The sequence below is a fragment of the Daktulosphaira vitifoliae genome, unplaced genomic scaffold (assembly GCF_025091365.1).
Source record: "Daktulosphaira vitifoliae isolate Bord-2020 unplaced genomic scaffold, ASM2509136v1 Scaffold_1, whole genome shotgun sequence".
NCBI classification, from domain to species: Eukaryota; Metazoa; Arthropoda; class Insecta; order Hemiptera; family Phylloxeridae; genus Daktulosphaira; species Daktulosphaira vitifoliae.
The window spans coordinates 79,868,333-79,884,180 of NW_026099572.1; the positions used below are offsets into that span (position 1 = coordinate 79,868,333).

General features: G+C 23.6%; 3 protein-coding genes across 4 annotated transcripts in view; 2 read left to right on the top strand and 1 right to left on the bottom strand.

The window, feature by feature from the left end:
• LOC126899728 (CAP-Gly domain-containing linker protein 1 homolog) overlaps positions 1-3,647 on the top strand; it is a 24,860-nt gene extending 21,213 nt beyond the window's left edge. The window contains exons 7-13 of the mRNA XM_050674855.1: positions 138-219; positions 639-749; positions 815-1,152; positions 1,224-1,441; positions 1,801-1,955; positions 2,018-2,105; positions 2,191-3,647. Of these exons, the coding sequence (XP_050530812.1) occupies positions 138-219; positions 639-749; positions 815-1,152; positions 1,224-1,441; positions 1,801-1,955; positions 2,018-2,105; positions 2,191-2,659 (1,461 nt within the window). The 3' untranslated portion in view covers positions 2,660-3,647. The remainder of the gene's footprint in view (positions 1-137; positions 220-638; positions 750-814; positions 1,153-1,223; positions 1,442-1,800; positions 1,956-2,017; positions 2,106-2,190) is intronic.
• A 3,593-nt stretch (positions 3,648-7,240) lies between these two features.
• Positions 7,241-10,135, bottom strand: LOC126899868 (inositol monophosphatase 1-like). Of its 2 annotated transcripts, XM_050675115.1 has the most exons (7): positions 9,860-10,135; positions 9,522-9,655; positions 9,170-9,429; positions 8,998-9,103; positions 7,930-8,081; positions 7,720-7,868; positions 7,241-7,660 (listed from the first exon to the last, which is right to left on the bottom strand). In XM_050675115.1, exons 1-6 carry the CDS (start codon positions 9,932-9,934, stop codon positions 7,762-7,764), a joined length of 834 nt encoding a protein of 277 aa, XP_050531072.1. In that variant the 5' UTR covers positions 9,935-10,135; the 3' UTR covers positions 7,241-7,660; positions 7,720-7,761. The 2 variants fall into 2 exon arrangements, with proteins under 2 accessions (XP_050531072.1, XP_050531062.1); XM_050675105.1 differs by lacking the exon at positions 7,241-7,660 and having other exon boundaries at positions 7,676-7,868.
• A 2,401-nt stretch (positions 10,136-12,536) lies between these two features.
• On the top strand, positions 12,537-14,967 carry LOC126899799 (prohibitin-2). Its single transcript, XM_050675015.1, has 7 exons — positions 12,537-12,772; positions 12,860-13,032; positions 13,118-13,291; positions 13,357-13,590; positions 13,725-13,802; positions 14,487-14,583; positions 14,786-14,967. The coding sequence occupies exons 1-7, from the start codon at positions 12,646-12,648 to the stop codon at positions 14,890-14,892; spliced, it is 990 nt and encodes a 329-aa protein (XP_050530972.1). The 5' UTR covers positions 12,537-12,645; the 3' UTR covers positions 14,893-14,967.
• The last annotated feature ends 881 nt before the right edge of the window (positions 14,968-15,848 follow it).

Genomic DNA, 15,848 nt, shown 5'->3' on the forward strand with positions numbered 1-15,848 from the left:
TTTTTTTTTTCAAAATGTTAAGTTTCTTTGCGTATAGTCTTCATATGGTAGATGAGTTTTTAATTAAATATTTAAGTGTCTTATTTATTTTAAGTCAATAAATATTAATATATTCATCTACTTAAAAATTGTTTCAGATGGATGCAATATCCACATCAAGACTAAAAGAACAATTAGATATCAATCAAAAAGATTTGTTGTCAATTAAATCGTCATTGAGTAAGTTTTACAATAATTTACACTGTAATTTTATTTATTAATGTTAATGTATAATAATTGATTTAAAAACAAATTATTTATAAATTCTTAAAAAAAGTATATTTTTTGATTTTTCTTATAACCAATTTTTAAGAATTTATTTAATTGTTGTTGGTAAAATCAGGAAAGTTCGTAGAAAGTATTTTAGGAGGTCCAAAACTCATTGAAGACAATTTAAGTTGTGGAGGGCTCCTCCTCACATCATTAAATTACAGCATAATATTAGTCATTGATTTGATCTTTTATTAATGTAGTCACATTTTTAATAACTAAATAATTTATAATAGATTCACAGCAATTAAGAAGTTTAATTAATTTTTATATACATGTAATTTTACAGTAATTTTAAATTAAACACTTTTATTTATTTTACGTTTTAGAAGAAACACAAGAAAAATGTTTAATATATCAAGAGGAAATAAAAAAATTCCAGCTTGATATTGAATCGAATCAAAATGCATTGAAAGAAAAAGACAAACAAATCAATGAAAGTAAGTTTATATTTTAATAAATCTTGAAAAAATACTTAATATTAATGTTGTAACTATCATTATAGTATCTAATAAAAAGAATAATGAAATCGTTGAGTTGGAAAAAAGAATTCAAAAACAAGCAAACGATCTTCATTTACAATTTGATAAAGAACTAGTTAGATTAAAGAATGAATCTGAAGCAGATAAAATGAAATTGATACTATCTCATGATCAGCAAATTGTTGCTTTACAACAAAGTAGCAAACTTGAAATATTTCAAATTAATAAATCAACTACAGAAAAATTGTCAGAACTTACTGAAAAAATTAAGTTGTTAGAATGTGAAAGAAATGAAATGAAATCTGAAAGAGATCGTTTACATGAAGAAAATATAAGACTTATTGAGGCTCGAAAAATTGAAGTATGTTATTATTATATTATATAATATTTTAATTAGAACTATTAAACTACATAATAATTTTTTTTTATTAGAATCCTAGTGTTAGTTATCAAAAACTTTGTGATGAAGCAGAATCATTAAGAACTGTTTTAGAGCTTAAAAGCTCTGAAATGCAAGAACTTCGTAAACAAAATGAAAAACTGCTGACAGAAATTGATGATTTACCTACATTGATACAAAAATTAGATGCAGCTCAATCTCGTGTTGAAGATTTGAATGTTCAATTACAAAGAAAAAATGAAATTGAAATGTAATTATCTAAGTATTAAACTATAATAAAGTTTTTTATTAAACTTAATTATTATTTTATTAGGGTAAAAAATTAAAATTCCAAAAGTCCCATTTTAAATTCATTACAGTCTAACCTAAATTAATATATTTTTTCTAAAATGGAATTTAAAATTTACTTATATAATAACAACCATGTATAATATATTAATATTATATTAATGTATAATATATGTTATTGGATGTCCTCTTAACTACACTAATTTTACTCTAAAAATTTCCAATATACATTGATGTAATGCAGGTAAAAACTAGGACAGCAACATATTTGATCTTTAAAAACTTTTCATGAATCATTTATCCAATACGTTTTTTCTTTAGGCAACTATGTTTGGAAAGAGATAAAATGGCTCGAGAAATTGATTTAGAAAAACAAAAGAAAAAACGTTTATCTTGTTATAATGAAGAACTTCAATGGAAATTAAAAAAAAGTACTGAAGTAGCTAATCATTTAGCTGTTACAACTAAACGTTTGAGTATGTTTTAATTTTAATTATATTTTATTGATTTTTGTATGAATATTTATTTATGCTTTAAGGTCAAACTCCCCAAGACATAGCCGCTATGAAAGAAGCTCAAAATAATTATAACAAACTTTGCAAAGAAAGTTCTAATTCAGAAAACAGGTATTTACTTAAGAGTATAAAATCTTAACATATTTATTTACTTTCATTAATAAAAGAAACCTCTCAAAAAAATTTTCTATTCTAGTGGTGATGAAGAAACTTTCAATAACCAATTTGATATTGATCACTTGGAAGCACCAGCCAAAATTATGGGTGTCATGAAAAAGAATGATTCTCTATCATATGTTTTTGAAGTGGAAGAAGAACCATCCGAAATAGCCACTCGTATGGTTCGCAGAGCTAGTAGTTTAAAATCAATGAGCAAAAATAGTATACATACACGCGAGTCAAAAGGTGAAAAACGAAGTAGAGCTAGTTCGCAATCATTGTCCAATACATCAGTGGACTTAGATTCTACTTATACTGGAAATCTTGATGATGTTTTTGGTCCCAGTAATAGTAATAAATACATGAGTGATTGCTTTACATTTAGTTCAGATTCATCAACTTCATCACCTGAACATATTGGATACGATCAAACAAGAATTGCTTCTTACATTGTCAATAATATTCCAGCCAATAAAAAGACTAAAGGCAATGGGCTGACTATTTAAAATTCTTTAGTACATTTTTTAATTTTTTAACCAGCTTTTAATTAGTTGTGCCAAAAAGTACACTTGAATATTTAATTTAAATCAAAATTTAATGTAAATTTATTGCTTCTTAATTGAATTATTTTTTATTTATAAAAAGTGTTATTTTTTCTTTAGCAACATTTAAGACTGAATCCTTTAATAATAATTTGACCAAATCTTGGGGAATATATTTATGTAATAATTTTATTTTAATATTTTATTTGATAGTTTGAAATTTGTAATTATAAAAAAAAAAAGTTATTTTAGTAGTTCTTAAATGTTTTGCTATACTTGTAAAATATTTTTTATAAACCTTCTTGTGACAAATTTTAGTATTTTAATTTGTTTAATTGGTTAATAGAATTAAAAATAATGTGTTATTTTTATCTTGACCTGTATTTGGTTGGTAAATTTCTAATAATGTATACAATATTTTACTTTCATTAAATATGAATAATTTTGGAAATATAAATTTAATTTAAGAAATGATACAATATATTTTTTATTATTTAACAAGATAAAAAAAGTGTATAGGTTCATTTACACAGTTTTTTTCACAATAATTTTATTAAATTATTCAATTTATTCTTCTTCTACTTTAAAAAAAAAATTACTTTCAATTTTCTAAGTACAATCTGAATGTATATAAAAGTTGCCCAAAGTGTAACACATTTTTTTATAAGCATGTTTTGTTGTTTGTTTTTAACTAGTTTTAGTATTTGTGATACATTTATGAATATGTACATATGAGTTCTGTTTGGTTATTAATTTGTTTGAATTCTTTAATTGTTACAAAGTTTTATATTGATATTGTTGGACTTTTGGGTCTCGCATGTATATTTGTTCATTTTATTGAATATTTTATTTATGTATTTATATTTATATTGTAAACTGAATCCTTTTATTTTTAAAATAGTTTGTTAATTTATGTACTTATAATTAAAATATATTAAATTATTTGTTTGAAGTTCCAGTACCAATTATAATTATGAACAACAATTAAAAGTGTTTTTAAATTATGAATACTATTTGATGTAATATATATTTAAAATTAAAAAATGTAACTTGTTATTAATTGTTTTGTTAACAGATGGCAAAATTAATTTAATTTCTATTATTTATTCTTGACTGTGTTAGCACAAACATCGAAAAGTTAACTTAGTTTTTTTTGGTTTAATTTTCTTGGATATTGAAAGTTATGGCCTGTATTGGATGCCAAAAATTAAATAACATAATTTTAGATTAGCAAATGTATACTCTACTACTACTATAATTTTATTGTTTGGATATTTATTGCACTTAGGAGAATTAACTAACACACTCCTACTTCCTATTTTTACTATTTCCTCATGATTCAAATATCAAAAACGCTCATCTTATTTGAATAATAACTTAAAAATAATACCTCTATAAACAAGAATAAATGATATTTTTATATGCTATTACAAAATAACAGTAATATGAGTTTATACAATAAACATGTTTTTCTATTGCTATAAACAGTGTATTCAGATACTGTTTTTTTGTAGAAACTTGCGTGCTTTAAAGTTGGATTTCTCAATATTAAAAAGAAACTCGATTATTATTACTAACATTTTTATTCAATATAGATTTTTTTGGCGATTGGATTTTTATAGCTATTATAGGGTAACATTGCCATAGAATGGTCACATGCAATATCAAACGCACTTAACACTATTGATTGTTAATTTTTAACTAAGTCATTATAAAGTTTATTTTTACAAATTGTAGTGTTAGATTCTATAGCCAATAAATGAAATATCTCAATTAAGTCCTATTAGATCACGATTTTTGTTAAAATATAATTAGCTGTTCAGTCACTGGAAAATTCTAACTATGGATAGAATATTTTATTTTTTAAAAACTACATTTTACTCAGTATAACTATAGTATTGATTATTGTGGTATTATTTTTAGATAATGTTATATGTGAAACATTTTTCTATGTAAATAAAAAATAATGATGAATTTTATTTAATTTTTAGTCCATCTTGGTAATCGAAATTTTAGAACGATATTTTCATTTTGTTTCGGAACAATACTAAAATATTTTTCAAACAACTATAATTCAATAGAAAAATAATTAAATTATTACTTTCAAATGAACGTTCTACTTAAGATATTTGTATATAAAAAAAAAATTCTAGATTAACTTTATACAAAAAGTTGACTTTATTAAAAAAGAGATAATTTTTAAAACTATGTAGAGCAAGCTACAGACTAAAAACTGTAAATCTTATTTTCATTAGGATCAGTGTAATTTTAAAAGCGTTTAAGGAAAAAAAAAGACGAATTGTACATTTTTTGATTTAAAGTCAAATTACTCATAGAAAAAATATTTATATACTTTCTTATTATTTACATCACAAAATTTAAATATTAGTTTATTAGATAAAAATGGGACATTTTTTGTAGAAAATGTAATTTTTTTTATTCACATCATTTTTATACTTTTAATATTTAATGAGCTATTAAAAATTATAAATATTGTCTATCTAAAAGAGTTAAATTAAAAATTAAATAAAAATTGCTTTAATAATATTGGCTTGGTTTAAATTTTATATTAACCATTCTAAGACTAAATATAATAAAAAACCGGTAGTTGGTATACCTAATAATCAGTTTTTTTTTTACATTTAATAAAAAATTATTAACTTTTTAAAATTTAATGTATTAAAAATAAAATTATTACAATTTTGATTCAAGTTTACTATATTTTGAATGGTCTATTTTTTCAGTATTTAGTATACCTTATTTTTTTTTTGGAAATGTTGAGCAACCCTAGATTTGTTGGTTACCACTCACTGATACCTAAGATTTATGTGTATGAAGTTAGAAATTCCTTTATAGCAAATATAAATAGAACATACACAGCTAGAGGGCGACAATTAGTTTAAAAAAAATGTTATATTATATTAAACTTTTGACAAAGTTTGGAGGAGTATTCATTTAAAAATTATAATCCAAATAAAAGTTTATAAAATTTCCTATCGAATGGCATAAGTCCCAAAGGGTATTTGAGTATCCAAGTAACCCGTAGGAGAGAAATTGCTGGGCAATATATCCGATAGTAAACACTATTTATTCTCAGCCTGGCGCTCGGTATTTTGTACTTTTGAAAAAGTTCCAATGCGTGTTCCCTTAATAATTATATATCAATGAAAAGCTTATAAAATTTCCTATCGAATGGCATAAGTTTCAAAGGGTACTTGAGTGTCCTAGCAATCCGTATGAGAGAAATTTCTGGGCAATTTTCGCGATAGTCACACTATTATATAGCCGTGTAATCGCTTTTACTATCGACCAGCGCGTTTTTTTTACTTTTGAAAAAGTTCCAATGCGTGTTCCCTTAATAATTATATATCAATGAAAAGCTTATAAAATTTCTAATCGAATGACATAGATAACAGAAATTGCTGGTAAAAATTTGAGGTAGTAAACAATATAGAGCTGTGTGATAATTAAAATTAAGTTTAATAGTCATTTTTCAGATAAAAATTTTTTTATTATAATTATTTGGTTAAATTTATAATTATAAAATTGCTGCCAAAAGTCAAATGATTTTGTAAAAAATTAAAATATATAACTGTTTTGTTTTTTACATTTAAAAAAGTATCTAAACATTAAGCAGCAAAAATGGAAAAAATTGGAATTTCTTTCTACGTTTTAAAATTACAATAACTTTTAAATAACTATGAAAAATAAATTGTAAAATTTAAACTTAATGTATTACAGACAACAACCTTTCTTTTGAAATACTATTTATGAAAATTTAATAGAAAACTTATTAACTTAGCTTAGGAAGGGTTTGATCAAGATACTTATGTATGTCAAATATTTTTTTATTTAAGNAACTTATTAACTTAGCTTAGGAAGGGTTTGATCAAGATACTTATGTATGTCAAATATTTTTTTATTTAAGTTTTTGTAAATATTTAATAAAGATATAAATATTAATTATATGTGATGGAAAAAATCATAAGATAGATTTGGAATTAGAATCAAAATCCACCTAAATAATGTAGTTAGCAAAATGACTGGTCCGTGTAAGAGGTGTTTATAAAAAGAAAATTATTTAAGATAGATTTAATGTTTAAATAACATATAACATTATATAAATGAAGCATTTTTAAAGTTTAATTAATTTTAACAAATATTATAAATATTAACAATAATAACACCTTAATTTACTGGTGAGAAGGACTGACTAAATTATTGACTAGGATTAGACAATTAAATACATTATTTACATACATACTAACTTGACACTATTATTAAAATCTGAGTAATAATATTCAATATTTATAAATGTTGAATTATTTTAGTATGATAATTAAGCATAAGTAAAATAAAATATCTTTTAACAGTGGTGAAAATGTTGTTTGTTTCACTATGATTATCTCCCTTTATTTTTGGAAAAATGAAATAAAGAAAAACTGTTTGAGTAATTGATTTTTTTTTATTTGTTGACTAAATTAAAAAAAAATAGTAAACAAAAGACCAAAAATGAATAATGAATATTTTGGTAAAAAGTAGCAACTCTTTACTGAACACATAGTATACAATTTTTTATAAGTATATTAATATTAAGTAATACAACTAGTTAAATATACAATGTAATTTCATTTTAACTAAAAATAGTTAATCAAGTTATTTTTCATTATATTTTAAGTTTTTTTTTAAAACCTATTACTTATGCCAACAAGTCTAGAATAAAGGGGGGTAAATAAACTTGAAGAACTTATGAAGCCTATCTCAAATTTTACTTTTATATTTTTTTCCTAATCACTTTTTTTATGGTAGCAATTTTAATAAGGACAAACCACTCAGCAGCTCATATTAGTCTGTGTGCCAAAAAGGATAGGAAAACTTACATAACTTATTGAAATGGTATTGAACTATAGTACTTTTCCATTGTGACATGTGTTTCCAATTAAACTACATAGGTCACCTAAATGACTACATAATTTCAAATATGTAAATAAATATATCTATTTAAAAAATCAAAGAAAAAGTACAATTTTTAATTAGTATGCTCTATAAACTTATTTTCTTAATACTTAATCATGTTCTGGGAAATATTGTTTTAAGTTAGGATAAATTTCATCAGCAAGTTCTTTTGATGCTGCTGCAAGTATTCTGCGGTTCATCAATTCAAATTCACAACCTGTAAAAAATAACAAATATTAAAAGATTTTTAAATTTAAAGAAATGTAAAATAAAAATACCTGCAGGGTCTATTATAACACCTCCTGCTTCTTTAACAATTATATTTCCAGCAGCCATATCCCATGCATGAAGTCCCATTTCAACATATAAATCACAGGCACCTTTAGCAACCATAGCTAAATTCCAAGCAGCTGATCCCCCTGAACGTATTCTTAAAAATGTAAATTATTTTCAAATAAAATTTTCAACTTAACAATAATTTATTACTAAGCAAATTTTTGCCAAATAATCTCGTTCTATAATACAATGTTGAAAAATTAGCCAATGCTAGAAAAATTACTTAATATCAGATTCTCAAAATTTTTATTTCAATAAAAGAATATGGCGACATTATTCAGAAAAAATTATTTGCGAACTTAAGAAATTTTTTTAGCACTTCATGAGAGTTTAAAAATTTCAGGAAAAACGCTCATTGCTACTAGCATATTTTTGTTTAAAAACTGGAATTTTTACAAAGTCTGCCCAAAGATATTTCAAAGGCATCATGAATATTTTGATGAAATCTATTGGTATTTGATTGAGTTATAAGCTTTTTTTTTAAGCACACTTGCATAGTTTTTGAAGGATATGATTTTGGTTTGTGTATTTCAATTTTGTTTATGTTAGTTTATGTAGTTTTCACTAATATTATAATATATAAAGATTGTTTTTAATGATTATTATGTTTTTTTTCGTTTACATATTGGGTAATAATAATAATTAGTAAGTTATTATGAAGTTTAAATAGTGAATACACCTAAGTATTTTGTAGTCATATTATTATTATTATTTAATTTACAAATGTGGACTATTTTTCTGTTTAACTACTTCTAGATTAATAATTTTCCTGCAAAACACTTATTATGCTCAGCATAGTTTGTTACTCCTACTGAAATCAGTGGCTAATCTTTTCAAGACTTAAAGGGAAAACATTTTAAGTCATTTTTACATATTGATTTATCTTAATTTCTTAAATATATATATTGGTTAGATCCTAACTGTTACTTGTATTTAAAAGTTCTTTATTATTTCAACCAACTATATAAGTGTGATCAAATAAGGTTAAGAAAATAAGAAAATTTTCTTACCCATGTGCATTTTTGTTTAGATAAGTAACATTGTGGTTAACTATAGATCGAAACTCATCAGTTCTAACTGATCCATATTCAATTGAAACCAATGAGTCTTTTAAACCTATAAAATGTTATCATGTTAATAGTAGTAGCATATTATAGTATAGTAGTAAAATTATCAACTTACATTTTGAATTACTTACATGGATAGGCTCATCATTTAGGAATGCACCTTCACCTTTTATAGCTCGGTAAAACATATCCAATATTGGGTTAAAAATAACTCCTAATTGGGCCTCACAATCAATAACTAAACCAATAGATATACAAACATTTGGGTAACCGTGTACGAAATTTGTTGTACCATCAACAGGATCAATAACCCAAGTAGGTTCATTTGTTAAATTTTCTTTAATACCAGCTGCAAATGATTCTTCACCAATGAATCTTAAAAATAAAATTAAAATATTGAGCACTATAATAATAATATGAAATATATAATATAATTTTAATAGTATAAATTAATGAATGGAATTTACTTATGTGTTGGATATTTATGTTTTATTCCTTCAATCAGCATTTTTTCCACCTCTTGATCAGTTTCAGTCACAAAATCGATGCTGGAAGCTTTAGTTTCAATCATTTTCTTTTGGTTTATTCTTGTTTTAATCAGCTACAAATATTACAAAAATAATAAATCAAACATTAATGTAGCAAATTTTCAATTTAATAGGCTACTTTAACGTTTTAGCTTAGCAAAAGATAAATGTCCACTTAAATTATAAAAATTAATAAAAATTTATATTTATTATAATGAAATTAAAATTATTCTTTTATAGAAGATGAAATAGTATAAACTTATTTAAAACTTTAATACTTTTCCTGCTTGTCGTGAAAGTCTTGTAACAAGTTCCAAACATTCATGTAAGTTGATAGAATTATTTAAAGCCATTATATATGTAGTATGTTTAACAAAAACTTAACGTTTCAAAGTTTCGAGTAGCTAATGTAACAAAAATAATTAACAAATTAATTTAGTTTGGCGTTTTCAAATATTTGTTATAGATTACTATAATTTAATAGTATTCGTAAATATTTAGAAATCTTTTTAAGAGATTATGTCTATTACAGTTAGTGATTCGCCAATGAAGGTTTTTTTTCACGACTATGAAGCAATTCCTTTATAGCAATTTCTAATCAAATATAATTAGAATATACACAGCTAGAGGGCGTCAATTAGTTTAAAAAAATGTTATATTTTGACAAAGTTTGGAGGAGTATTCATTTAAAAATTATAATCCAAATAAAAGTTTATAAAATTTCCTATCGATTGGTATAAGTTAAAAATGGTACTCGAGTGTCCAAGTAACCCGTATGACAAAAATTGATCGACAAAATTTGAGGTAATAAACAATATATAGCTGTGTGATCACTGTTACTATCGACAAAAGCTCGGTTTTTTGTACTTTTGAAGAAGTTCCGAGGCGTGTTCACTTAATAATAATATATTATCGAATGGCATAAGTCCCAAAGGATACTCGAGTGTCCAAGTAACCCGTATGCCAGAAATTACTGAGCAATATATTCAATAGTAAACAATATGTATTCTCAGACCGGTGCTCGAATTCACTATCAATGTCGTTAATTTAGTTTTATTGAGAATCTTCACAGAAAATAAGCGAAAATACTAAACCTCGCCATTATATATCTCCCATACGATTATAGTTATGATAAAATGTTTTTATATTAATAAAATTAAATAGGGACTTCTAAATTATTTTCATTATGCTATTATTCTTTATAATTGCTGTACCTACTGAAAAAAAAATTATATTAATAATTAGGCTTGGAGACTTGTGAAAAATACATACATAAATATTTAAATAGTGTAACACGGTTATGAGTGCACTCCTTTTTATTAATTTACTATATGTTGTTTAGTATAAACAAAGGTATAATTCATTCACTCCTTAACTCTACTTTTTGTTGATATTAAAGTAATATATACTTAATAAAATACTTTACGGATATCACACTTCTATCTTGAAATATAGCATTATTTTATATTTTAAATATTCAAGATACTACTGAGTAGTCTAATAAAGTTCATCTCAAAATACACGAATAAATCAAAGTAATTAATATGTTATATTCTTAAAACAAAAATTATCTTAATTAACCATTCTTGAACTTTGATTTATTGTTAAACAAAATAATAAATTTTGCTATGTTCGCATCCATACGATTCGGTATGCATACGTATCCTTTAAATTGTTTGAATAGTCTATTTTAAAAGTGACAACTTTTAAAATAACATCTTTTATATAAAGACTGAAGTTGTTTTAATTTCTAAAATTATTAAGATAGCCATTCAAGAGGATAAAATATTTTTAAGTACTTAATACCTTGTTCATTAAAAATGTCCAAAATTTTTAAAAACTGAGTTTACTAATTTTTAATATTTGGTGCTAAGTATATACATTAATAATTAATAATTCTATCGTGTTGTTATTATCTATGTACGTATAAACAAGAATATACTATATTTCAATGGCATTAATTGTTAACAATGAAATAATACCAATGGATATTATAATTATGATAATATTTAAATATAATAATTAAATTAAGTACAAATTCAATGTATGCCCGTTTTCCATAATTTTTTTAGAAGTATTTTATATAAAAAAAAAATGAATGCAATGAATAAATATATTTTAGTTTTAACAAGACATTTAATTTTGAATATTTTATATAAAATACTCGATTTGACTAATCATTGTTTGCACGATAATCCCCCCCCCCAAAAAAAACACATTATTATTATTATGAATAATTTTTTCGATAAATTAGAACTTCATGCATTATAAAAAAAATTTTAACAAATATGAGTGTTTATATACATTTTTTATATTTTGAATGGTAATAGCTAGAGTTCGGATGTTAATGACTTTGCATATTTTTTTAAATCTAAGTCATTCGATAAGCAATTCTTTAAGCTTTTCATTGACATATAATTATTAAGTGAACACGCCTCGGAATTTTTTCAAAAGTACAAAAATCCGAGCACCGGTCTGAGAATACATATTGTTTACTATTGAATATATTGCCCAGTAATTTCTGTCATACGGGTTACTTGGACACTCGAGTATCCTTTGGGACTTATGCCATTCGATAATATATTATTATTAAGTGAACACGCCTCGGAACTTCTTCAAAAGTACAAAAAACCGAGCTTTTGTCGATAGTAACAGTGATCACACAGCTATATATTGTTTATTACCTCAAATTTTGTCGATCAATTTTTGTCATACGGGTTACTTGGACACTCGAGTACCATTTTTAACTTATACCAATCGATAGGAAATTTTATAAACTTTTATTTGGATTATAATTTTTAAATGAATACTCCTCCAAACTTTGTCAAAATATAACATTTTTTTAAACTAATTGACGCCCTCTAGCTGTGTATATTCTAATTATATTTGATTAGAAATTGCTATAAAGGAATTGCTAACTTCATAAGTCGTTAATATTTGAGGTTAGTCTTGTATGTTGATAAAGTTATTTCTTCATTTTATAGTTTTCAGTTCACACTTTTATATACGTTGATACAACTATTAGTATTTTTTAATAATATATATTATATTTACAAAAAAAATTATGGCTCAAAATAAAATGAACGACTTTGTGAATAAAATGGGTGCATCTAAAGGTTTAAGTATTGGAGTTAAACTTGCTGCTGGTGTTGGTGCAGTAGCTTATGGTTTAGCTAATTCAATGTTTACCGGTAAAATTTATTTAACATTTAAATTATTCTAAATTATCTACGTTTTTTAATATTTAATATTTTATTAATTATTCTGTTTTATTATAGTTGAAGGTGGTCATCGGGCTATTATGTTTAATCGTGTTGGTGGAATTCAAAAACAAGTTTTCCCTGAAGGATTACATTTTCGTCTTCCTTGGTTTCAATATCCTATTATATATGATATAAGATCAAGACCTCGTAAAATATCTTCACCTACCGGGTCAAAGGATTTGCAAATGGTACAGTTTAATATTTAATTATTTTAAGAGAACCTATTTTATTAAAAATCATAAACTAATGTAACAATTTTTAAATATTTATTAGGTTAACATTTCTTTAAGAGTTTTATCAAGACCTGATGCTGCTAGATTACCTGATATGTATCAACATTTGGGACTTGATTATGATGAAAAAGTTTTGCCTTCAATTTGTAATGAAGTACTAAAATCAGTTGTTGCAAAATATAATGCTTCTCAGCTTATCACTCAAAGACAGCAGGTTCTTTTTCATTATTAATTAATTTATTATTAATTTTTATTATTACCAAATAAATTGGTTTTTAGGTATCTCTACTTATTAGAAAGCAACTTGTAGATCGTGCTCGTGATTTCAATATTATATTAGATGATGTTTCTATTACTGAATTAAGTTTTGGTAAAGAATATACAGCAGCTGTCGAAGCAAAACAAGTAGCACATCAAGAAGCACAGCGAGCTGTATTCTTCGTAGAACGTGCTAAACAAGAACGTCAACAGAAAATTTTACAAGCTGAAGGAGAAGCCGAAGCTGCTAAAATGATATCCTTTTTATACTATGATAAATTTATTAAATTTCACTAATATATTTTATTTTCATATATAAATATTCACTTTTTAAAAATGTTTTAAAAATTATTAATAATTAATTTAACTTAACTAAGTATTTTGCTCACATAGGAGAAGCTATAGGAAGAAATCCCGGTTATTTGAAACTACGTAAAATCAGAGCAGCACAGACAATTTCTCGAACGGTGAGTAATATAATAATTTTTTTTTAATTATATGCAGTATCTTAAAAAGTAATTTTTATTTTTCTATTTACTATTTTCAAAATATTAATAACTAATTTTTAAAAAATATTTATTTTAAATTAAAATCTAATAATAAATTTTTAGTTAAACTTAAAACATATTAATTAAAATTTAGTTAAAACTACATTTTTGTATAATAATTTAGTAATATGGTGTATTTAGGGATAGATTAAGTAAGTTGGAGTTGGGTTTAGCCCCTCTCTTTCTAGTGATGAATTTGATATTTATATGCCTCCCACCTAAAATACTTGTAAAAAGAGGACATACAAATTTATTTACCTTACAAGTATCAAAAAATAGAGTACAACATTAATTTAATAATGTTTAACTACTATTTAAAATAATTTTTTAAAATTTTTGTTGAAAGATTTTATAATTAGATTAAGCATTTGTATTTAGATTTTGAATTTAACTGAATTTACAACCATTCTTTTATTATGTGGTTTTATCTATTAGTATTTGTATGTAACAAACTAACTATTACTATTGTACATTACAATTACATAGTAAGTTTTATGTATAATCGTGTAAGGTTTGGTTGTATCTTAATTTTTATTCTATATTTTATTTTAGAATGATTTATTAAAATTTAACTTAATGTTTTATTTAAATTAACTTTTATAGATTGCTAACTCTCAAAACAAAGTATTTCTGAATGGCAATGGTCTAATGTTAAATATTAGTGATCCAGCATTTGATGAACAAAGCGATAAATTGAAAAGTAAGAAGTAGACTGGATGAATTATATTAATATAGTGTAGTAAATTAAAAAGCATTTTTATTTGTATGTATTCCATAATAAATGTTGTTTTGGTAATTAATATTTTATTCAGTTTGTAAAAAATACTCATGATAAGTTAAAGATATAATAAAACTTTATGTTAGAAAAAATTTGTCGATGATAGTTTTTGTCATTATTTTAGGCGAATTGTATAACTTAGTGCCCAAAAATGAACCAATTAATAATGATCAATCCTTCGAAAATGTTGACATTGTTGCACATAAAACTGTTAATGACCTAATGAGGTAAAAATAACAAAAAAAAAAGAACTTTTTGTTTAGTATATAACTTACTTTCCTTAAAAATACTATTCATTCACTTTATTATTCATATTGAGTTATTATTATTTTTACTTTTTATGAACAAATATTAAGAAATATTTTATAAATCTGTTGAGAATTTAAACTTACATTTATTAACCATGAAATAGTTAATATTATACTGTTTTTATGTAAATATGAATTATTTAATACTCGCATAATAAACTTCAAAAAATCAACACCATAATAGATTTCTTTATAATGTCCTATTTAATAAATATTTTTATAATATACTTTTAAAATTTTTCTATATATTTTTTTATCAATTAAAAATATTTAAAAAGATAGTATTACAGTTAGTGAGTTTCTTCAAAGTTTTAATAAATTAAATAACTTATTCAATATTTTATAAATTTTAAAAATAGTTAAAATATAGATGTAAATTAAAAAATTCTTCACTTCCTTGCAGTATTATATTTTAAAATCCATTGCATTTAGAAAAAAAAGTTTTTTAGTTTTATTAAATGTTTGAAAAGTTTTTCTATCCTAAGAAACATAGAATCTATCCCTCAAATGTAAATCAAAATATTTTTAACAGAGCTTATTACAATTTTAAGTACTATCAAAATAAACGGAAACTATTTGTTTTAATATTAGCTAACTATACACAATAAAACCATTTTTTACGTATAAAAAAACACAATTAAACTACCACTTAGTTTTACAAAAAAATAAAATATTTAAAACACTGGATTTGAGGCAAATGATGTATTTATTGTGTTGATTTTTCATAGATTTTTTGATAGATTATTAACTAAAGGGATTTCTAATTTGAAAAATTGACAATATAAACATATAAGTTATCCATCTTGCTAAAAGCAAATCCATTTATTTATTTTTCTTTTTTTGATATTTCAAAAAATATTTTTCACTACGACTATTTCC